The 25443-nt window shown below is 45.6% G+C and overlaps 1 protein-coding gene across 2 annotated transcripts in view; it reads left to right on the top strand.

Moving 5' to 3' along the window:
• Nucleotides 1-25443, top strand: part of LOC129815564 (cadherin EGF LAG seven-pass G-type receptor 2-like) — a 109801-nt gene that overhangs the window by 76387 nt on the left and 7971 nt on the right. For both annotated transcript variants that reach the window (XM_055869497.1, XM_055869498.1), the window contains exons 9-20: nucleotides 6144-6310; nucleotides 14125-14304; nucleotides 14486-14599; nucleotides 14741-14915; nucleotides 15069-15210; nucleotides 15304-15424; nucleotides 15599-15782; nucleotides 16374-16475; nucleotides 16614-16708; nucleotides 22326-22535; nucleotides 22755-22938; nucleotides 23172-23496. In XM_055869497.1, coding sequence (XP_055725472.1) covers nucleotides 6144-6310; nucleotides 14125-14304; nucleotides 14486-14599; nucleotides 14741-14915; nucleotides 15069-15210; nucleotides 15304-15424; nucleotides 15599-15782; nucleotides 16374-16475; nucleotides 16614-16708; nucleotides 22326-22535; nucleotides 22755-22938; nucleotides 23172-23496 — 1999 coding nt within the window. The remainder of the gene's footprint in view (nucleotides 1-6143; nucleotides 6311-14124; nucleotides 14305-14485; nucleotides 14600-14740; nucleotides 14916-15068; nucleotides 15211-15303; nucleotides 15425-15598; nucleotides 15783-16373; nucleotides 16476-16613; nucleotides 16709-22325; nucleotides 22536-22754; nucleotides 22939-23171; nucleotides 23497-25443) is intronic.

The following is a 25443-nucleotide window of genomic DNA, read 5'->3' as shown; positions in this document are numbered from 1 at the left end:
TATTTAATTTTTCAGTATCAAATGGTCCAAAAAATTTACAGTTTAAATAAGGCTTGAATTTTTCAGGCAAATTGATGCACTTTAAGTCTTTTCTGTTACAGACTAAAAAACAATGTTAATAAAGTTATTCTTTGTTGTAAGTTGATCTATATCTTTCTTTTTTTGTTTTCTTTAATGTTAATAAGGATACAATGTTATGCAGAGGTGTACTTATAACAATTTTATAGACAAATGATACTATTTACACTCGCGGTGGAGAGTTGGGGGGCGCGTAATGTTTACTTCCTAGGGGGGGCGTAACAGAAAATAATTGAAAAGCGCTGCGTTAACGGGATTTCCGCCCTTAAGAGGTTAAATATTCAACGTCATTAGAAAGATCACTCTCAAAATAGAACTGTTAAACTTCCAGTATGTCATAGGATCAGCCATCAGGGGTTAGAGAGGGCATAACAGCTAATAACCATGGAGCAAATCCCCAGCATCTCACTTCCTTTCTGACCATCACTGACTCTGGATGGACAAGGGTGTGGGGGGGGGGGAGGACTTTCATAGTTAATCCAATGAGTCGTCCCCACAGTGACTGTATGTACATACCCCAACCAGAAGCCATGGATTACAGGCAACATCCGCACTGAGCTAAAGGCTAGGGCTACCGCTTAACCCGGAAGCTTATAAGAAATCCCACTATGCCCTCTGACGAACCATCAAACAAGCAAAGTGTCAATACAGGACTAAGATCGAATCGTACTACACCGACACTCGTCGGATGTGGCAGGGCTTGCAAAACATTACAGACTACAAAGGGAAGCAGAGCCGAGAGCTTCCCAGTGACACGAGTCTACCAGACGAGCTAAACTACTTCTATGCTTGCTTCGAGGCAAATAACACTGAAATATGCATGAGAGCACCAGCTGTTCCGGAAGACTGTGTGATCACGCTCTCCGCAGCCGATGTGAGTAAGACCTTTAAACAGGTCAACATTCACAATCTCGCAGGGCCAGACAGATTACCAGGGCGTGTGCTGCGAGCATGCGCTGACCAACTGGCAAGTGTCTTCACTGACATTTTCAACCTCTCCCTGTCCGAGTCTGTAATACCAACATGTTTTAAGCAGACCACCATAGTGCCTGTGCCCAAGAACACTAAGGTAACCTGCCTAAATGACTACCGACCCGTAGCACTCACGTCTGTGTAGCCATGAAGTGCTTTGAAAGGCTGGTCATGGCTCACATCTACACCATTATCCCAGAAACCCTAGACCAACTCCAATTTGCATACCGCCCCAACAGATCCACAGATGATGGAATCTCTATTGCACTCCACACTGCCCTTTCCCACCTGGACAAAAGGAACACCTTTGTGAGAATGCTATTAATTGACTGCAGCTCAGCGTAGAAGAGGCTTCAAAATAGCTTCTACCCACAAGCCATAAGACTCCTGAACATCCAATCAAATGGCTACCCAGACTATTTGCATTGCCCCTCCCCCCCTCTTTTACACCGCTGCAACTCTCTGTTGTTATCACTTTAATAACTCTACCCACATGTACATATTACCTCAACTAACCGGTGCCCCCGCACATTGATTCTGTACCGGTACCCCCGTGTATATAGTCTCGCTATTGTTATTTTACTGCTGCTCTTTAATTACTTGTTACTTTTATTTCTTATTCTCATCTGTATTTTTTTTAACTGCATTGTTGGTTAGAGGCTCGTAAGTAAGCATTTCACTGTAAGGTCTACACCTGTTGTATTCGGCGCATGTGACTAATAAACTTTGATTTGATATACTTACCCTTTCATCTGGATCCTATTCAGACCGAACACATTTTTACATTTCTTTTGTGGTTTTAGGCCAGAGCCAGACTGCACGACAACCACTGTCCCTTGGTCTCTGTCTGTCTGTCTCTCTCTCAATGTTTCTCTCTCTCGCTGTCTGTCTCTCTCTCTCTCTCTCTCTCTCTGTTGCTGTCTGTCGCTGTCTGTCTCTCTCTCTCTGTCGCTGTTTCTCTCTCTCTCTGTCGCTGACTGTCTCGCTCTCTCTCGGTGTCTCTCTCGCTCTGTCGCTGTCTCTCTCCCTCTCTCTCTCTGCTGCTGTCTGTCTGTCTGTCTCTCTCTGTCTCTCTTGCTCTGTTGCTGTCTATCTGTCTGTCTCTCTCTCTCTCTCTCTGTCACTGTCTGTCTTTGTCGCTGTCTTTCGCTCTCTGTCTCTCTGTCGCTCTTTCTGTCTCTCTCTCACTCTCTCTGTCGCTATTGCTCTCTCTGTCGCTATCGCTCTCTCTGTCGCTCTGTCGCTCTCTCTCTCTCTCTCTGTCGCTCTCTGTCTCTGTCTCTCCCCCTCTCTCTCCCTCTCTCTGTCACTTTCTGTCGCTCTCTCTTTTTCTCGCTCTCTTTTTCTCTCTGTCTGTCTCTCTCTGTCGCGGTCTCTGTCTGTCTCTCTCTGTCGCTGGCTGTCTCTCAATTCAATTCAATTCAATTCAATTGACTTTATTGACATGGTAAGTTCGTTATTACTCACATTGTCAAAGTATACATATCGAAAAATAAAAATAAAATATATATGTATATATATATACAAAATATATATATTTATATATAAATAAATGGTGGGACCAACAGCAATAATAACAGTAGTAGTGGACATGGGATTACCATTAACAACAACTACAACAACAATATTAATCCGAACAACAATAAATTTACACAACAGTAGTAGACCAGTGTCAATATGACTTGAGAAGACATATGACCTGGTATGAAAGACAAAACAAAACTAAGCTAAATGGGAAATATTATCAATATTACTTTGCATTTTTCACTGGCTGTCCCTCAGGTCATGGCAGGAGGACACATATTTGGCTGCCAAAACTGCACATTTTGGCTTTTCACCCAATAAATATTTGATTTTTTCTTCATCTTTTATAGTTTCAAATTCTTTGTATTGAGTTATAATTTTGGGAAAGAAATATGGTCTTAGGTCTGAGTATTTGTCACAGTGTAGTAGGAAATGCACCTCTGTCTCTACCTCTCCCCTGGAGCAGAGTGAGCACAGCCTGTCCTCTCTGGGCAGCCAGGTTTGTCTGTGACGACCGGTCTCTATAGCCAGACGGTGCTCACTGAGTCTGTACCTAGTCAATGTTTTCCTCAGTTTTCTATCAGTCACAGTGGTCAGATAGTCTGCCACCATGTACTGTCTGTTTAGAGCCAAATAGCATTGAAGTTTACTTTGATTTTTTGTGGTGTCTTTCCAATAGGTTATATATTTTTCTTTTTGTTTTGTGATGATTTGGTTGGGTCTCTCTCTGTCCGTCTGTCTGTCTGTCTCGCTCTAGTCAATGACAGGCCTAGCACTGCTGCTTGATTTGACATTAATTATTGATAGACGTTACCTGTCTGAGTGAGTGGGGTGTTTTGCATCTGTGTGAAGAGTGCCACGGTCTAATGAAAGAGAAAAAACATGTCTAACATCCAGCTAAAGGTGTCACTAGTACCTCTCTTTCTCTGACATGAAGAAGGGACAGAATGCCTGTCTGTCAGAATGCACAGACTGCAGGTCAGATACACATACAGTGGGGCAAAAAAGCATTTAGTCAGCCACCAATTGTACAAGTTCTCCCACTTAAAAAGATGAGAGAGGCCTGTAATTTTCATCATATGTACACTTCAACTATGACAGACAAAATGAGGGGAAAAAATCCTGAAAATCACATTGTAGGATTTGTAATGAATTTATTTGCAAATTATGGTGGAAAATAAGTATTTGGTCACCTACAAACAAGCAAGATTTCTGGCTCTCACAGACCTGTAACTTCTTCTTTAAGAGGCTCCTCTGTCCTCCACTCGTTACCTGTATTAATGGCACCTGTTTGAACGTGTTATCAGTATAAAAGACACCTGTCCACAACCTCAAACAGTCACACTCCAAACTCCACTATGGCCAAGACCAAAGAGCTGTCAAAGGACACCAGAAACAAAATTGTAGACCTGCACCAGGCTGGGAAGACTGAATCTGCAATAGGTAAGCAGCTTGGTTTGAAGAAATCAACTGTGGGAGCAATTATTAGGAAATGGAAGACATACAAGACCACTGATAATCTCCCTCGATCTGGGGCTCCACGCAAGATCTCACCCCGTGGGGTCAAAATGATCACAAGAACGGTGAGAAAAATCCCAGAACCACACGGGGGGACCTAGTGAATGACCTGCAGAGAGCTGGGACCAAAGTACCAAAGCCTACCATCAGTAACACACTACGCCGCCAGGGACTCAAATCCTGCAGTGCCAGACATGTCCCCCTGCTTAAGCCAGTACATGTCGAGGTCTGTCTGAAGTTTGCTAGAGAGCATTTGGATGATCCAGAAGAAGATTGGGAGAATGTCATATGGTCAGATGAAACCAAAATATAACTTTTTGGTAAAAACTCAACTTGTCGTGTTTGGAGGACAAAGAATGCTGAGTTGCACCATACCTACTGTGAAGCATGGGGGTGGAAACATCATGCTTCGGGGCTGTTTTTCTGCAAAGGGACCAGGGCGACTGATCCGTGTAAAGGAAAGAATGAATGGGGCCATGTATCGTGAGATTTTGATTGAAAACCTCCTTCCATCAGCAAGGGCATTGAAGATGAAACGTGGCTGGGTCTTTCAGCATGACAATGATCCCAAACACACCACCCGGGCAACGAAGGAGTGGCTTCGTAAGAAGCATTTCAAGGTCCTGGAGTGTCCTAGCCAGTCTCCAGATCTCAACCCCATAGAAAATCTTTGGAGTGAGTTGAAAGTCCGTGTTGCCCAGCAACAGCCCCAAAACATCACTGTTCTAGAGGAGATCTGCATGGAGGAATGGGCCAAAATACCAGCAATAGTGTGTGAAAACCTTGTGAAGACTTACAGAAAACGTTTGACCTCTGTGATTGCCAACAAAGGGTATATAACAAAGTATTGAGATAAACTTTTGTTATTAACCAAATACTTATTTTCCACCATAATTTGCAAATAAATTCATTACAAATCCTACAATGTGATTTTCAGGATTTTTTTCCTCATTTTGTCTGTCATAGTTGAAGTGTACATATGATGGAAAATTACAGGCCTCTCTCATATTTTTAAGTTGGAGAACTTGCACAATTGGTGGCTGACTAAATGCTTTTTTGCCCCACTGTATGTGTATCTGACCTGCAGTCTGTGCATTCTGACAGACAGGCATTCTGTCCCTTCTTCATGTCAGAGAAAGAGAGGTACTAGTGACACCTTGAGCTGGATGTTAGACATGTTTTTTCTCTTTCATTAGACCGTGGCACTCTTCACACAGATGCAAAACACCCCACTCACTCAGACAGGCAACGTCTATCAATAATTAATGTCAAATCAAGCAGCAGTGCTAGGCCTGTCATTGACTAGAGCGAGACAGACGGACAGAGAGAGACAGAGAGAGACAGCCAGCGACAGAGAGAGACAGACAGAGACTGCGACAGAGAGAGACAGACAGAGAGAAAAAGAGAGCGAGAAAAAGATAATTTCTAATTTTGTCTGTCATAGTTGAAGTGTACCTATGATGAAAATTACAGGCCTCTCTCATCTTTTTAAGTGGGAGAACTTGTACAATTGGTGGCTGACTAAATACTTTTTTGCCCCACTGTACATGTGAACACACACACACACATACCCCTGAGTGCTATCTGACTGACACTCATCACAAGTACTAGTGAATAGGGGTAGGAGGCATGTTGAAGTCTGTGGTATTTTGTTCCTGTTACCAGCTGTATTTGTTTATTGAATGGTTATTGAGTTTCAAATGGCCACAGATACTGTTATACCCATATAGCGATTCTCAAGATTCAGCCTAGCCCTCCTCCCAACCGCCCATTCCTTTCTTTTTAATGAGATGTTTAGATGTTTTTTGTATTTGTCATAGTGTAGTAATTTCCCCACCAGTAATTGGAGCTGGGTTGTTTTTGATTTGATCACAGAACATATTACTGTGAGAATGGTACTGACTCACTGTCACCAACTGTTTGTTAGATAGCAACCATTTCCTCATTCTCTCGCACTCTACCCATCTGTCTCGCTCCTGCTACTCGCTCACTCTCTTTCCCCCTTCCTTCTCTTCATCCCTCATCACCCTCCCTCTGGTTGTGTGTTGCAGTGATGGCCAACCCGCAGCGTTTCCTGGGTAACAGCCTGTTGCAGTGGACTAACCTGGCGGCGGTGGTGACTGTTCCATGGCATGTGGAGCTCATGTTCCGCACGCGTCAGCCTAGTGCCACCCTGCTGCACGTCACCGCCGGACAGCACCACAACCTCACCCTACAGGTACAGAGAACACAATTAACTCACTCCACATTGTCTCGGTCCTCTCAACCTCACCCTACAGGGTCTCACCCACACGCCCTCCTCCCAACCGCCCACACGCCCTCCTCCCAACCGCCCACACGCCCTCCTCCCAACACGCCCTCCTCCCAACCGCCCACACGCCCTCCTCCCAACCGCCCACACGCCCTCCTCCCAACCGCCCACACGCCCTCCTCCCAACCGCCCACCTCCCAACCGCCCACACGCCCTCCTCCCAACCGCCCACACGCCCTCCTCCCAACCGCCCACACGCCCTCCTCCCAACCGCCCACACGCCCTCCTCCCAACCGCCCACACGCCCTCCTCCCAACCGCCCACACGCCCTCCTCCCAACCGCCCACACGCCCTCCTCCCAACCGCCCACACGCCCTCCTCCCAACCGCCCACACGCCCACCTCCCAACCGCCCACCTCCCAACCGCCCACACGCCCTCCTCCCAACCGCCCACACGCCCACCTCCCAACCGCCCACACGCCCTCCTCCCAACCGCCCACACGCCCTCCTCCCAACCGCCCACACGCCCTCCTCCCAACCGCCCACACGCCCTCCTCCCAGCCGCCCACACGCCCTCCTCCCAACCGCCCACACGCCCTCCTCCCAACCGCCCACACGCCCTCCTCCCAGCCGCCCACACGCCCTCCTCCCAACCGCCCACACGCCCTCCTCCCAACCACTGTAGGCTGACGATGAGACAGCCTACAGGGAGGAGGTCAGTGACCTGGCAGTGTGGTGCTGGGACAACGACCTCTCCCTCAACGTCAGTAAGGCCAAGGAGCTGATCCTGTACTACAGGAAATGGGGGGGTCGAGCACGCCCCCATCTACATCGACGGGGCTGCAGTGGAGCAGGTCGAACTTCAAGAACAATGTCCAAATCACTAAGGACTTAAAATAGTCCTCATGCGCACAGTTGTGAAGAAGATGCGGCAGCGCCTCTTCCCCCTCAGGAGGTTGAAAAAGTTTGGCATTGAGAGAATCCTCAAAAAGTTCTACAACTGCACCATTGAGAGCATCGTGACTGGCTGCATCACTGCCTGGTATAGCAACAGAACCGGCCTCGATCGAGAACCTCTATATCAGGCAGTGTGAAAGGAAGGCCCGGGAAAATCATTAAAGACCCCAGCCACACAAGCCATAGACTGTTCTCCCTGCTTCCGCATGGCAAGCAGTACCGGTGCATCAAGTCTGACACCAAAAGGCTCCTATACAGCTTCTATCCCCAAGCCATAAGACTGCTAAATAGCCAACAAAATGGCTACACGGACTATCTGAGTTGACCCTTGTATACAGTGGGGAGAACAAGTATTTGATACACTGCCGATTTTGCAGGTTTTCCTACTTACAAAGCATGTAGAGGTCTGTAATTTTTATCATAGGTACACTTCAACTGTGAGAGACGGAATCTAAAACAAAAATCCAGAAGATCACATTGTATGATTTTTAAGTAATTAATTTGCATTTTATTGCATGACATAAGTATTTGATCACCTACCAACCAGTAAGAATTCCGGCTCTCACAGACCTGTTAGTTTCTTTAAGAAGCCCTTCTGTTCTCCACTCATTACCTGTATTAACTGCACCTGTTTGAACTCATTACCTGTATAAAAGACACCTGTCCATACACTCAATCAAACAGACTCCAACCTCTCCACAATGGCCAAGACCAGAGAGCTGTGTAAGGACATCAGGGATGGCGCCGACCGAGATGGCCGCCTCGCTTCGCGTTCCTTGGAAAATATGCAGTATTTTGTTTTTTTATGTGTTATTTCTTACATCGGTACCCCAGGTAATCTTAGGTTTCATTACATACAGTCGGGAGGAACTACTGAATATACGATTAACGTCAACTCACCATCGTTATAACCAGGAATATGACTTTCCCGAAACGGATCCAGTGTTTTGCCTTCCACCCAATACAATGGATCTGATCCCAGCCGGGGACCCTATGCCACGCCGTAAAAGGGGCAAACGTAGCGGTCTCTTGGTCAGGCTTCGGAGACGGGCACATCGCGCTCCACTCCCTAGCATACTACTCGCCAATGTCCAGTCTCTTGACAATAAGGTTGATGAAATCCGAGCACGGGTAGCATTCCAGAGAGACATCAGGGATTGCAACGTGCTCTGCTTCACGGAAACATGGCTAACTCAAGAGACGCTAACGGAGTCGGTGCAGCCAGCTGGTTTCTTCATGCATCGCGCCGACAGAAACAAACATCTTTCTGGTAAGAAGAGGGGCGGGGGGGTATGCCTTATGATTAACGAGACGTGGTGTGATCATCATAACAACACACAGGAACTCAAGTCATTCTGTTCACCTGATCTAGAACTCCTCACAATCAAATGTCGACCGCATTATCTACCAAGGGAATTCTCTTCGATCATAATCACAGCCGTATATATTCCCCCCCAAGCAGACACATCGATGGCCCTGAACGAACTTTATCTGACTCTTTGTAAACTGGAAACCACACACCCTGAGGCTGCATTCATCGTAGCTGGGGATTTTAACAAGGCTAATCTAAAAACAAAACTCCCTAAATTCTATCAGCACATCGATTGTGCTACCAGGGCTGGAAAAACTCTAGATCATTGTTATACTAATTTCCGCGACGCATATAAGGCCCTCCCCCGCCCCCCTTTCGGAAAAGCTGACCACGACTCCATTTTGTTGATTCCAGCCTACAAACAGAAACTAAAACAACAAGCTCCCGCGCTCAGGTCTGTTCAACGCTGGTCCGACCAATCTGATTCCACGCTTCAAGACTGCTTCGATCACGCGGATTGGAATATGTTCCGCATTGCGTCCAACAACAATATTGACGAATATGCTGATTCGGTGAGCGAGTTCATTAGGAAGTGTATTGACAATGTCGTACCCACAGCAACGATTAAAACATTCCCAAACCAGAAACCGTGGATTGACGGCAGCATTCGTGTGAAACTGAAAGCGCGAACCACTGCTTTTAACCAGGGCAAGGTGACCGGAAAGCATGACCGAATACAAACAGTGTAGCTATTCTCTCCGCAAGGCAATCAAACAGGCTAAGTCCCAGTACAGAGACAAAATCGAGTCGCAATTCAACAGCTCAGACACAAGAGGTATGTGGCAGGGTCTACAGTCAATCACAGATTACAAAAAGAAAACCAGCCCCGTCGCGGACCAGGATGTCTTGCTCCCAGACAGGCTAAACAACTTTTTTGCCCGCTTTGAGGACAATACAGTGCCACTGACACGGCCCCCTACCAAAACCTGCGGGCTCTCCTTCACTGCAGCCGAGGTGAGTAAAACATTTAAACGTGTTAACCCTCGCAAGGCTGCAGGCCCAGGCGGCATTCCCAGCCGCGTCCTCAGAGCATGCGCAGACCAGCTGGCTGGTGTGTTTACGGACATATTCAATCAATCCTTATCCCAGTCTGCTGTTCCCACATGCTTCAAGAGGGCCACCATTGTTCCTGTTCCCAAGAAAGCTAAGGTAACTGAGCTAAACGACTACCGCCCCGTAGCACTCACTTCCGTCATCATGAAGTGCTTTGAGAAACTAGTCAAGGACCATATCACCTCCACCCTACAGGACACCCTAGACCCACTCCAATTTGCTTACCGACCCAATAGGTCCACAGACGACGCAATCGCAACCACACTGCACACTGCCCTAACCCATCTGGACAAGAGGAATACCCATGTGAGAATGCTGTTCATCGATTACAGCTCAGCATTTAACACCATAGTACCCTCCAAACTCGTCATCAAGCTCGAGACCCTAGGTCTCGACCCCGCCCTGTGCAACTGGGTCCTGGACTTCCTGACGGGCCGCCCCCAGGTGGTGAGGGTAGGTAACAACATCTCCACCCCGCTGATCCTCAACACTGGGGCCCCACAAGGGTGCGTTCTGAGCCCTCTCCTGTACTCCCTGTTCACCCACGACTGCGTGGCCATGCACGCCTCCAACTCAATCATCAAGTTTGCGGATGACACTACAGTGGTAGGCTTGATTACCAACAACGACGAGACGGCCTACAGGGAGGAGGTGAGGGCCCTCGGAGTGTGGTGTCAGGAAAATAACCTCACACTCAACGTCAACAAAACAAAGGAGATGATTGTGGACTTCAGGAAACAGCAGAGGGAGCACCCCCCTATCCACATCGACGGGTCAGTAGTGGAGAAGGTGGAAAGTTTTAAGTTCCTCGGTGTACACATCACGGACAAACTGAATTGGTCCACCCACACAGACAGCGTCGTGAAGAAGGCGCAGCAGCGCCTCTTCAACCTCAGGAGGCTGAAGAAATTCGGCTTGTCACCAAAAGCACTCACAAACTTCTACAGATGCACAATCGAGAGCATCCTGTCGGGCTGTATCACCGCCTGGTACGGCAACTGCTCCGCCCACAACCGTAAGGCTCTCCAGAGGGTAGTGAGGTCTGCAGAACGCATCACCGGGGGCAAACTACCTGCCCTCCAGGACACCTACACCACCCGATGTCACAGGAAGGCCATAAAGATCATCAAGGACAACAACCACCCAAGCCACTGCCTGTTCACCCCGCTATCATCCAGAAGGCGAGGTCAGTACAGGTGCATCAAAGCAGGAACCGAGAGACTGAAAAACAGCTTCTATCTCAAGGCCATCAGACTGTTAAACAGCCACCACTAACATTTAGCGGCCGCTGCCAACATACTGACTCAACTCCAGCCACTTTAATGGGAATTGATGGAAATTATGTAAAAATGTACCACTAGCCACTTTAAACAATGCCACTTAATATAATGTTTACATACCCTACATTACCCATCTCATATGTATATACTGTACTCTATATCATCATCTACTGCATCTTGCCATCTTTATGTAATACATGTACCACTAGCCACTTTAAACTATGCCACTTTATGTTTGCATACCCTACAGTACTCATCTCATATGTATATACCGTACTCTATACCATCTACTGCATCTTGCCTATGCCGTTCTGTACCACCACTCATTCATATATCTTTATGTACATATTCTTTATCCCTTTACACTTGTGTGTGTATAAGGTAGTAGTTGTGGAATTGTTAGGTTAGATTACTTGTTGGTTATTACTGCATTGTCGGAACTAGAAGCACAAGCATTTCGCTACACTCGCATTAACATCTGCTAACCATGTGTATGTGACTAATAAAATTTGATTTGATTTGATAAAATTGTAGATCTGCACAAGGCTGGGATGGGCTACAGGACAATAGGCAAGCAGCTTGGTGAGAAGGCAACAACTGTTGGCATAATTATTCGAAAATGGAAGAAGTTCAAGTTGAAAGTCATTCACCCTCGGTCTGGGGCTCCATGCAAGATCTCACCTCGTGGGGCATCAATAATCATGAGGAAGGTGAGGGATCAGCCCAGAACTACACGGCAGGACCTGGTCAATGACCTGAGGAGAGCTGGGACCACAGTCTCAAAGAAAACCATTAGTAACACACTACGCCGTCATGGATTAAAATCCTGCAGCGCACGCAAGGTCCCCCTGCTCAAGCCAGCGCATGTCCAGGCCCGTCTGAAGTTTGCCAATAACCATCTGGATGATCCAGAGGAGGAATGGGAGAAGGTCATGTGGTCTGATGAGACAAAAATAGAGCTTTTTGGTCTAAACTCCACTCGCCATTTTTGGAGGAAGAAGAGGGATGAGTACAACCCCAAGAACACCATCCCAACTGTGAAGCATGGAGGTGGAAACATCATTCTTTGGGGATGCTTTTCTGCAAAGGGGACAGGACGACTGCACCGTATTGAGGGGAGGATGGATGGGGCCATGTATCGCGAGGTCTTGGCCAACAACCTCCTTCCCTCAGTAAGAGCATTGAAGATGGGTCGTGGCTAGGTCTTCCAGCATGACAACGACCCGAAACACACAGCCAGGGCAACTAAGGAGTGAGTAAGAAGCATCTCAAGGTCCTGGAGTGGCCTAGCCAGTCTCCGGACCTGAACCCAATAGAAAATCTTTGGAGGGAGCTGGAAGTCCGTATTGCCCAGCGACAGCCCCGAAACATGAAGGATCTGGAGAAGGTCTGTATGGAGGAGTGGGCCAAACCTGGTCAAGAACTACAGGAAACGTATGATCTCTGTAATTGCAAACAAAGGTTTCTGTACCAAATATTAAGTTCTGCTTTTTTGATGTATCAAATACTTATGTCATGCAATAAAATGCAAATTAATTACTTAAAAATCATACAATGTGATTATCTGTATTTTTGTTTTAGATTCCGTCTCTCACAGTTGAAGTGTACCTATGATAAAAATGACAGATCTCTACATGCTTTGTAAGTAGGACAACCTGCAAAATCGGCACTGTATCAAATACTTGTTCTCCCCACTGTATATATGTTTTGCACAGTCACAGAACTCTACACAATCACGCACACTGACACTCCAACACACACACACACATTTCTAGTGACTCTTCTCACAAGCACACACACACACACACACTCACATACAATCGTCATTTACGCTGCTGCTACTCTGCTTATCATATGTCCTGATGCCTAGTCACTTTACTGCTGTACATATCTACCTCTATCACTTCAGGATCCCGGTACATTGTAAAAATGGTATTGGAACTGACCCTGTAAGCTTCTTACTTTCCTCGTGTTCTTGTTTCTTATTTCTTGTGTTTTTGTTCTACCTCGTCTTATTTTTAGTGCTTGATTGATTACTGTGTTGTTGGTTTAGAGCTTGCAAGAAAGGCATTTCACTGTACTTGTGCATGTGACATTAAAACTTAACTTGAGTGACTGTAGGTTAGTTGGTGTAAAGCTCCACCTGTTGCCTGTCCGGGCAGCACCATGACTTTAAATATTTGATGGTGTTGAGACAGCCTGCCAACTAACAAACGATTTATCTTGAGATCTGAGAGCTGCCATTTCAGGCCTTTCAGATTGCAGATGTTGTGTTTGTCTAGTCAGGTACCTCTTTTGAAGTCATAACCGTCCAGCAGCTATTTTAAAGTTGGTGTATTTTAAAACAGGGCACATATTTTACAACAGTATTACCATAGATTGTCTGATGAGGAGGAGAAGAAAAGCTTACTGACTGAGCATGTGATGTATGTTTAACAGTATAACTTTCGTCCGTCCCCTCGCGCGAACCAGGGACTCTCTGCACACATCAACAACAGTCACCCACGAAGCATCGTTACCCATCGCTCCACAAAAGCTGTGGCCCTTGCAGAGCAAGGGGAACCACTACTTCAAGGTCTCAGAGCAAGTGACGTCACCGATTGAAAAGCTATTAGCGCGCACCACCGCTAACTAGCTAGCCATTTCACATCCGTTACACTCACCCCCCTTTCGACCTCCTCCTTTTCCGCAGCAACCAGTGATCCGGGTAAACAGCATCAATGTAACAGTTTAACTTTAGTCCGTCCCCTCGCCCCGACCCGGGCGCGAACCAGGGACCCTCTGCACACATCAACAACTGACACCCACGAAGCATCGTTACCCATCGCTCCACAAAGGTCGCGGCCCTTGCAGAGCAAGGGGAACCACTACTTCAAGGTCTCAGAGCAAGTGACGTCACCGATTGAAAGGCTATTAGCGCGCACCACCGCTAACTAGATAGCCATTTCACATCTGTTACATATGTATACTAAAGAAGTTCTCTCTCTCTCCTGCATTCCCTCACCTTTCTTCCCATCCCCTTCTCCCTCCCACCCTTTCCCTCACCTCTCTCTTTCCATCCCCTTCCACCTCTTTCTCCTCTTGTCTCCCTCCCTCCCACTCTCATTCTCTATCTCTAGCTGCGGGAGGGCAGTGTGGTGATGGGCCTGCAGAGAGGGGAGGACTCCACCCTGTCCCGGGTAGAGGAGGTGACGGTGAACGACGGAGACTGGCACCATCTACAGCTGGAGCTGAAGGGTGTCCCGGGGGGCGCGCCCAGACACAAGGCTGTGCTCTCCTTCGACCATGGACTCTACACGGTGAGACACTGTTAGAAGACAAACTGTAGATTCTATATTTTAATTACATTTAATTGAAATGCTGTATGTATGTATTCAGGGCATTTAGCATGTGTTATGTACATAGGCCAGTATATAGACAACAAGTCAGCAGAGTATATATGAATGTATCTAATGTGTGTGATCTGATCTACATATCCAGGCCAGTATGGAAGTGGATAATAAGCTGAAGGGGGCGAAGGTCAAGACTCTGAGTGTCGGGGGCATCATTGGGGCTGATGGGAAAATACAGCATGGCTTCCGCGGTTGTGTCCAGGTCAGTTCTCTTCTTATCACTCATTCTCTCTCTCTCTCTCTCTCTCTCACTCTCACACTCACTCACTCACTCACTCACTCACTCACTCACACACACAGTATTGTCTGAGTGTGTTCTGCCTGCTGTGTGTGTATTCCTTAGGGTCTGCTTGTGGGGGAGACCTCCTCCAGCTCGGTGTCTCTCAGCATGTCTCAGGCCAGGAGGGTGAACATGGAGCAGGGCTGCAGCGTACCAGACCCCTGTGTCTCTAACCTCTGCCCCTCCAACAGCTACTGCAGAGATGACTGGGACAGCCACTCCTGTACCTGCCTCACTGGTCAGTCTGCCAACCATCATCATCCTCTTCATTGTCATCATTATCTTCATCCTCATAATTAAATTTTACAACGATATAATACAACCATATTGCCTTATGTTGATCCCTCCCAAGCATAACTTAAGAATTTCTATTGTGTTGTTTACCTGTCAGGTTACTATGGCGATAACTGCATAGACATATGTGCACTAAACCCCTGTGAGCACCAATCAGCTTGCACCAGGAAGGCTAGCTCCTTCCGTGGCTACACTTGTGACTGTCCCAGCAACCACTTTGGGCAGTACTGCGAGAGAAAGTAAGTAGGATCTTTTTGGTCCATATCACTATAAAGAAAACTATCGGAGTGTATCTGTGGTCCGTGTTCCTGACTGTATGTGTCCCTCCTTAGGACTGATCTGCCGTGTCCCAGGGGTTGGTGGGGACATAAGACCTGTGGTCCCTGTGACTGTCAGACAGACAGGGGCTTCGATGCTGACTGCAACAAGACCAGCGGGGAGTGCCGCTGCAAGGTCAGCCAGCTGAGTCTCAATGTCAGGATGTTTGAAGTGGACAGGGGCGATGGGTGAAACTGCACTGTGGGCTGGTATTTCATTGACAGGGAAAATGTACTTTCATCCCTACCTCTCTCCCTTTTCTGTTCCCTCCCCGTCCATCTCTCTCTCTATCCCACTCCCTCTTCTCAGGATAACCACTACCGTCCAGAGGGCAGCGAGGCGTGTCTGCTCTGTGAGTGTTACCCAGTGGGCTCCTTCTCGCGGGCGTGTGAGAGAGAGAGCGGCCAGTGCCAGTGTAAACCAGGGGTCATTGGGCGCCAGTGTGACCGCTGTGACAACCCATTTGCTGAGGTGTCGCCCAATGGCTGTGAAGGTCAGCATTACCATACATCACATGCTTCAGAAAACTGCATCATGGTTGAAATGTATTTGTAGCCCAGACTGATTAATTTAGTTCACTAATTTAGTAAATGAATGGTTATAGAAGGCCTTTTAAAAGTTTTTTTTGTGCGAAGTGAACATTAAAGGTGCAATATGCATAAATCGCTCCGCCATTTCCTGGTTGCTGAAATTCTAATAGTTTGCCTAATTTCAGTTATGTGACAAAACAAGTGTAGAAAATCATTGTACCGTCTAAACTGCTGTAAAAAATATTTTCAATAACCAAAAATATATTATTTTCAGCTCTTTTAATATGGTGTACAAAACTGAAAGTAAAAGACACAGGAAGCATAGAACGGGAAGCCTAGAAATAGTGCACAAACAAACTTGCTTTCAATGAGAATGACAGATCTATAACTCATATTTCTATGTGAATTTGGTCGGGTCGCCTAAAAAGTTACATATTGCAGCTTTAATAATTAATTATCTGTCATGCATACAGTTACACCTGGACAATTAATTGAATCAGCTTTCCTTCTCTCCTTTCTTTCTCTCCCTCTCTCTTTCTATCCCCCTATCTCAGTGATCTATGACAGTTGTCCCCAGGTGATAGAGGCTGGGATCTGGTGGCCTAGGACTAAGTTTGGTCTCCCTGCAGCCGTCTCCTGTCCCAAGGGATCTATCGGTATGATGACTCTGTGGCTTAGCTAATACAGTATACTATATAGCATATATAATAATTACCATTATATAATGGAATGGCTGAAACTCTCCTTAGAAACTCTCCTCATGCACATTCCCTCCTTCTCTCTTTCTCTCTCAGGCACAGCTATCCGCCACTGTGATGAACACAAGGGATGGCTGCCCCCCAACCTCTTCAACTGTACCTCTGTCACCTTCACCAAACTCAAGGCCCTGGTGTGTACAGCTCCTCTACAGCTAGCTTACATTTATATGGATCAATTCACTTCAGTGACATATGCTATTAAGTTGAATGATGAACTGATTTTATTGCTATAATATAGCAGAGTTGGGGCCTTTTTATTTTACTGTGTGTGTGTGTGTGTGTGTGTGTGTGTGTGTGTGTGTGTGTGTTTTAATGGACAAAGAATTTGCTTTTCTTAAAAAACATGGACATTGCTAAGTGACCCCAAACTTTTGAATGATGGTGTACATGCATACAGTAGCAGTCAAACGGCTGCAATTTCTGAGGCTAGTAACTCTAATGAACTTATCCTCTGCAGCAGAGGTAACTCTGGGTCTTCCTTTCCTGTGGCGGTCCTCATGAAAGCCAGTTTCATCATAGCGCTTGTTGGTTTTTGCGACTGCACTTGAATAAACTTTAAAAGTTCTTGAAATTTTTGGGAATTGACTGACCTTCATCTCTTAAAGTAAGGATGGTCTGTCGTTTCTCTTTGCCTTTTTGAGCTGTTCTTGCCATAATATGGACTTGGTCTTTTACCAAATAGGGCCATCTTCTGTATACCACCCCTACCTTGTCACAACACAACTGATTGGCTCAAACGCTTAATGTAATGGCATATTTTCTCTATTCCATCCAATAAATATGACCACTGCCCTGGTGAGGGGCTATTTCAGACACACTCACCGCAGGCTTTACTGCACATCTGTAGAGATGATGGCAGTGTGGCACTTCAGATTGCAAGTTTACAAACAAAAGGATGCTTGTTCGTTCAAGCATATGAAACTTAGACTTTCTAATATAAAAGATTGGAAAACTTAAATGTTCCTTATAATTCCTCTAATTCTAATAACTTATAAGAGCAGTAAATTAAGTCTAATGTGTGCAGTAAATTCAAGATATCATGCGAGCAAGTGCGGTCAAAAAACTATACTGCTCCCCCGTCTAACCAAGACTCCTCCTCCTCGTAGGCCCGACTTCCGCCCTCAAATAACCTTTCCTCCTCCCGTACCACCGCACCGGCCGCAAGGGGGGTATTCATCTCTAATAATGGCTTCACCCTAATAATTCAACTAATAATGCTCTGGTTATTAAATACAAATTGGCTATTTGGCTCTAACATTCCGACCCCTAATTGTAAAATGCAGAAAATGCACAATCAATTACCTAAAATATTTCAAGTGGAGGCCATAATTAAAAAAAATATACTGCATCAGAGTGTAATCGTAATTCATAATTGTCTAAGGTCCTGTATAGACTTAGATGTATGGTTGTATGTGGGTGCATGTCGGTTAAGAATCCATAGTTCATGACCACGACATCTTGGGTTGCATGTCACCTAAAGATGGAGGTTGGAGCTCAACATCAGGCTTTTTTCATAGGCTTAGTCTGCTTCAATGAGCAGACAGAGCTTGGTGATAGTCCTGGCTAAAATGCTAGTCTGTCTTAACTAAGACGCTCTGGACTAGGTCTTTAGTCCCTGGCAGGGCCTTCACCACGCGTCCCATTAACCATGAGTTTCTTGGAGCTGTCTCATCCATGATGACGACCAGGTCTCCAGGAGTGAATTTTCTCCTAGGGTTATTCCACTTGCTCCTTTCCTGCATCAATGGGAGATATTCCCTAACCCACCTCTTCCAGAAGAGATCAGCAATGTACTGCACTTCCCTCCACCTTCTCCTGGGGTACAGGTCTCCTCTCTGGAATAGCCCGGGGGGCATGACGGGTTTTGCCCTTAGTAGAAGCAGGTGGTTAGGAGTGAGAGGTTATAGGTCGTTGGGGTCGTTGGTCATCGTTGTTAATGGCCTGTCATTTATGATTGCTTTGACCTCGCACAGAGCTGTTTGCAAAGCCTCGTCATCCGGTGCTTGTTCTTAGAGGATTGATGCTAGAATCTTCTTCACTAGCCAAATCAGCCTTTCCCATACTCCTCCATGGTGGGCTCCTGAGGGAGGATTGAACGACCATTTTACTCCAACATTCAGTAATGTGTTCTGGATCTTCTTGTGATCCAGTTCCTTTCAAGCCTCTGCTAGCGCCCTTTGTGCAACCACAAAGTGTGTACCGTTATCAGTCCTGATACTAGACACGTGCCTCTTCGACAGATAAATCTACGCAAGTGTTAATGCAGGAAGCTGTGTCTAAGTAGCTAGCAAGATCTAGATGGATGGCACGACAAACAAGGCAGGTAAAAATCACACGCCATCGCTTCACAAAAGAGCGGCCTTGCTTGACCTGTGTAGGCCCAAAGTAGTCCATACCCACATGGGTAAAGGGTGGCAGGTCAGGGGTCACACGGTCCTGTGGAAGGTCAGACATATTTTGTTCTCCAGCTTTGGCCTGTATGCGCCTACAGAAGACACAGCTCTTGATGATCTTTCTTGCCTATGAATTGCCACAGGGCATCCAAAAGCGTTGGCTAAGTCTGGACAGCATATGGCCCCTCCCACAATGACCAACCTGCTCATGAATCTGTCATAGCATCAGTTTGGAGATGTGGGAATCTTTTGTCAGTATCATGGGGTTATTCAGCTCCATAGGCATGGATCATTTACTTATCTGTCCTCCTACTCTCAGCAGGCCTTTATCCATGATTGGGTCCATCTTACCGATTTCTTTAGCACATTGTCTCCCTTTATCTTCAGGTGCTGCTTCTGCTCGTAGCAGATAATTGCTTTCTCAGCTACCTACATGTCCTCCGCAGTGAGGCTTTGTGTCTTGACAGGCAGCTTGAGCTGGGTAGAGGGGGTAATTTCGAAACATTCTGTTCTAGCTTGACCCTCACTAATTTTAAACATCAGCTATCTGATCAGCTAACCGATTGCTGCAGCTGTACACAGACCATTTGTAAATAGCCCATACAATCTACCTACCACATCCCCATATTTTTTATGTACTTTTTTGCTCTTTTGCACACCAGTATGTCTACTTGCACATCTATCACTCCAGTGTTAATTTGCTAAATTGTAATTACTTCGCTACTATGGCTTATTTATTACCTTTCCTCTTCATGCCATTTGCACACACTGTATATAGACTTGATTTTATTTATCCTATTGTGTTATTGACTGTACATTTGTTTATTCCATGTGTAACTCTGTGTTGTTGTTTGTGTCGCACTGCTTTGCTTTATCTTGGCCAGGTCGCAGTTGTAAATGAGAATTTGTTCTCAACTGGCCTACCTGGTTAAATAAAGGTGAAATACATTTTTGTTTTAAGTCGGAGCAGCAGTCCTCTTAGCTTCAGCATCCAAGCAACGGACGTCTTGAGGCTGTTCCATGTTGAATAGTGCTCGATCAACTTGCTAGTTGGACTCTCCTCTGTAACGCTCACACTATTTATAGTTACATCCTTCCTTACCTCGGGGTCGTCCTGAGGGATAGAGCCCAGCTGTGGATTCTTTGGCCATTGTGTTTCTGGTTTCTCCAAAAACTCTGGTCCTGCCAGCCATCTTGAATCCAGAAAGGTCTCAATGTTCAGGCCACGTGAGGCATCGTCAGCTGGGTTCTGTTTTGTATTGATGTATCTCCACTGCTCTCCTCTTGACAGATCACGAATCACAGAGACTCGGCTTGCTACAAAGGTATGGAATCGTGTAGTCTTGTTGCTGTTGTTATATTTCAGTACAGACAGTCTGTCCAGAAAGTCAAGTCTTGTAGTTGAATCTGAAGCTCTATTCTGAGCATCCTATCTACTCGCACAGCTAGTGTTGATGCTGAGTTCCAGCCTGGGGATTGTCATCCTGTTAATTGTCATCACTCTGGACCCAGCACAAATGCAATGTGAACCTTTTCTTCTTCGCCTGTGAGCCTCAAGTAGCTTGCAGTTCCGTAGACTTGTTCACTTGCGTCACAGAAGTGATGCATCTGAGTAGTTTTAACTGGACCAAAGTTTTCAAGCTTCATGCATCTATTCACCTGGAATCTGGAAAGCTGATCCAACTCTGAGAGCCATCTTTGCCATGGTCTACAGAGTTCCTCTGGAATGGGCTCATCCCAGCCACACTTGATCTTGCAGAGCTCTCGGAGGATCTGCTTGTCCTTCAGAATAAAGGGAGCAAGGAAACCTAGTGGATCGTAGACTGAGCTTACAGTTGAGAGGATACCTCTTCTGGTTGCTGGTCAGCCCTTGATCATGACTCGGTAGGTGAATAGGTCACTCTCAATATTCCATTGGATACCAAGCGCTCGAAAGGTAACTTTTCTCTGTCGAGATCCAGTTCCTTTATCTGCTTGGCTTTATGTTCATCAGGGAGGGAGGCCAATACAGCACGACTGCTACTGACCTATTTGGTCAACCTTGAGAGCACAGATCCCTGAGATCTCTTGTGAGAGCTACAGTTGGAGTCGGAAGTTTACATACACTTAGGTTGGAGGCAATAAAACTAGTTTTTCAACCATTCCACTAATTTCCTGTTAACAAACTATAGTTTTAGCAAATCAGTTAGGACATCTACTTTGTGCATGACACAAGTAATTTTTCCAACAATTGCTTACAGACAGATTATTTCACTTATAATAAACTGTATTACAATTCCAGTGGGTCAGAAGTTTACATACACTAAGTTGACTGTGCCTTTAAACAGCTTGGAAAATTCCAGAAAATGATGTCATGACTTTAGAAGCTTCTGATAGGCTAATTGACATCATTTGAGTCAATTGGAGGTGTACCTGTGGATGTATTTCAAGGCCTACCTTCAAACTCAGTGCCTCTTTGCTTGACAACATGGGAAAATCTAAAGAAATCAGCCAAGACCTCAGAAAAAAAATGTAGACCTCCACATGTCTGGTTCATCTTTGGGAGCAATTTCCAAACGCCTGAAGGTACCACGTTCATCTGTACAAACAATAGTACGCAAGTATTAACACAATCCCAGAACAACAGCAATGAACCTTGTGAAGATCCTGGAGGAAACAGGTACAAAAGTATCTATATCCACAGTAAAACGAGTCCAATTTCGACATAACATGAATGGCCGCTCAGCAAGGAAAGAGTCCACTGCTCTAAAACCGCCATAAAAAAGCCAGACTACGGTTTGCAACTGCACATGGGGACAAAGATCGTACTTTTTGGAGAAATGTCCTCTGGTCTGATGAAACAAAAATAGAACTGTTTGGCCATATTGACCATCGTTATGTTTGGAGGAAAAAGGGGGAGGCTTGCAAGCCGAAGAACGCCTACAAACCTGACTCAGTTACACCAGCTCTGTCAGGAGAAATGGGCCAAAATTCACCCAACATATTGTGGGAAGCCTGTGGAAGGCTACCCGAAACGTTTGACCCAAGTTAAACAATTTAAAGGCAATGCTACCAAATACTAATTGAGTGTATGTAAACTTCTGACCCACTGGGAATGTGATGAAAGAAATAAAAGCTGAAATAAATAATTCTCTCTATTATTCTGGCATTTCACATTCTTAAAATAAAGTGGTGATCCTAACTGACCTAAAACAGGGAATTTTTACGAGGATTAAATGTCAGGAATTGTGAACAACTGAGTTTAAATGTATTTGGCTAAGGTGTATGTAAACTTCTGACTTCAACCGTGTATATATATATATCATCAAAAGTGTAAAATGGTGCTTTAAGAATGTTCTCCCCCTCCCTGGCCCAGTCGGAGAAGTTGGCGCATAACATGTCTCTCCTGGACTCTGGGCGTGTCCAGCAGACTGCAGCCATGTTGGCCAACGCCACGCTGCACACGGTGGAATACTATGGCAGTGACGTAAAGGTGGCCTACCGCCTCACCCAGAGCCTTCTGAAGTACGAGAGCCACCAGCAGGGCTTCAGCCTGACCGCCACACAGGACGTCCTATTCACTGAGGTAACACAATAATACACACCACAGCACAATGCTGCACAGTGTAACACACCACCATGCAGCACAGGATAGGGCAACACATGGCAGCGCACAACAGTTGAATGCACTGCGTATTACCACATGACACAGTACAACATAAATCTCAGATCAACTCTGACATTTGCCCAATACCACCCTATGTCAGTCTGTCTCTCTGACCCCCTGCCTTACTCCCTCTATCAGAACCTGGTGCGGGTGGGCAGTGCCATCCTGTCCCCGGGCACACGGCCACACTGGGAGCTGATCCAGCAGACGGAGGGGGGCACGGCGGCCCTGCTGCGCCAGTATGAGGAGTACGCCAACACCCTGGCACAGAACATGAGAAAGACCTACCTCAGCCCCTTCACCATCGTCACTCCACACATAGGTGAGGGTGGTCTTCTGTGGTATGCCATTGTAGAAACATGGGAGTGATGATGATCGCTTACTGCAAAATAAGTTAGAGATATGCACAGTATAATGTAGAATGTTTATCAGCTGGAATATATGTGTTCATTATTCTTCCATGAGCGTTGAAGGATTAACTGAACGTCTAAACATTTATCTCTTTGTTGTGGTTTGTCTAACCTACCCTTCCTGTGTTGTGTATTCTCTCCACAGTCATCTCAATAGATCGCCTCCAGAAGATGAACTTTCCCGGAGCCAAGCTCCCTCGCTACCAGTCTCTGAGAGGACTGAGGCCTCAGGACCAGGAGACTGCCGTCACCCTCCCCGACTCCGTCTTTGAGCCACCCTTGGAGACCAAAGGACACCGCCACCTGGACACCTTCCCAGAACCCTTCCTGAGGAACCACACGTCCAACAGGAAGAGACGCCATAGAGGTCCTGACGACCCCGAGCAGGAAGCCATCGCTAGTGTGATCATCTTCCACAGCCTGGCCTCACTTCTGCCTGAGAGCTACGACCCTGATAAGAGGAGTCTGAGGTGAGACCAAGAGAGACTGAGATCTGATTCTATATTAACATACATACAGTTGAAGTTGGAAGTTTACATACACTTAGGTTGGAGTCATTAAAACTTGTTTTTCAGCTACTCCACAAATTTCTTGTTAACAAACTATAGTTTTTGCAAGTCGGTTAGGACATCTACGTTGTGCAAGACACAAGTAATTTTTCCAACAATTGTTTACAGACAGATTATTTCACTTATAATTCACTGTATCACAATTCCAGTGGGTCAGAAGTTTACATACACTAAGTTGACTGTGCCTTTAAACAGCTTGGAAAATTCCAGAAAATTATGTCATGGCTTTAGAAGCTTCTGTTAGGCTAATTGACATCCTTTGAGTCAATTGGAGGTGTACCTGTGGATGTATTTCAAGGCCTACCTTCAAACTTAGTGCCTCTTTGCTTGACATCGTGGGAAAATCAAAAGAAATCGGCCAAGACCTCTGAAAAAAAATGTTGACCTCCACATGTCTGGTTCATTTTTGGGAGCAATTTCCAAACGTCTGAAGGTACCACGTTCATCTGTACAAAAAAATAGTACGCAAGTATAAACACAATCCCAGAACAACAGCAATGAACCTTGTGAAGATGCTGGAGGAAACAGGTACAAAAGTATCTATATCCACAGTAAAACGAGTCCTATTTCGACATAACATGAAAGGCCGCTCAGCAAGGAAGAGGCCACTGTTCCAAAACCGGCATAAAAAAAAGCCAGACTACGGTTTGCAACTGCACATGGGGACAAAGATCGTACTTTTTGGAGAAATGTCCTCAGGTCTGATGAAACAAAAATAGAACTGTTTGGCCATAATGACCATCATTATGTTTGGAGGAAAAAGGGGGAGGCTTGCAAGCCGAAGAACACCATCCCAACCATGAAGCACGGGGGTGGCAGCATCATGTTGTGGGGGTGGTTTGCTGCAGGAGGGACTGGTGCACTTCAAAAAATAGATGGCATCATGAGGCAGGGAAATGATGTGGGTATATTGAAGCAACATCTCAAGACATCAGTCAGGAAGTTAAAGCTTGGTCGCAAATGGGTCTTCCAAATGGACAAGACCCCAAGCATACTTCCAAGTTGTGGCAAAATGGCTTAAGGACAACAGAGTCAAGGTATTGGAATGGCCATCACAAAGCCCTGACCTCAATCCTATAGAAAATCTGCGGGCAGAACTGAAAAAGCGTGTGCGAGCAAGGAGGCCTACAAACCTGACTCAGTTACACCAGCACTGTCACGAGGAAGGGGCCAAAATTCACCCAACTTATTGTGGGAAGCTTGTAGAAGGCTACCCGTGACGTTTGACCGAAATTAAACAATTTAAAGGCAATGCTACCAAATACTAATTGAGTGTATGTAAACTTCTGACCCACTGGGAATGTGATGAAAGAAATTAAAGCTGAAATAAATAATTCCCTCTACTATTATTCTGACATTTCATTCTTAAAATAAATTGGTGATCCAAACTGATCTAAGACGGGGGATTTTCACTAGGATTAAATGTCAGGAATTGTGAAAACCTGAGTTTAAATGTATTTGGCTAAGGTGTATGTAAACTTCCGACTTCAACTGTATATATGTATGTGTGTGTGTGTGTGTATATATATATATACAGTGGGGAGAACAAGTATTTGATACACTGCCAATTTTGCAGGTTTTCCTACTTACAAAGCATGTAGAGATCTGTAATTTTTATCATAGGTACACTTCCACTGTGAGACACAGAATCTAAAACAAAAATCCAGAAAATCACATTGTATGATTTTTGAGTAAAAAATAAATATATGTATATTTTATTTATGTATATATGTATGTATGTGTGTGTGTGTGTGTAGGGGTTAAGGGAGGAAGAAAAGATGGTAAAGAATAGTTTGCTGTCTTTTATGCTAAAGTATTATTTAATGATGGTTTTGTGTGACGTCCACT

This window comes from Salvelinus fontinalis, chromosome 18 (assembly GCF_029448725.1).
Source record: "Salvelinus fontinalis isolate EN_2023a chromosome 18, ASM2944872v1, whole genome shotgun sequence".
Taxonomy (NCBI): domain Eukaryota; kingdom Metazoa; phylum Chordata; class Actinopteri; order Salmoniformes; family Salmonidae; genus Salvelinus; species Salvelinus fontinalis.
The sequence above is the reverse complement of the archived record's forward strand: the minus strand, read 5'-3'. Positions and strand labels throughout refer to the sequence as shown.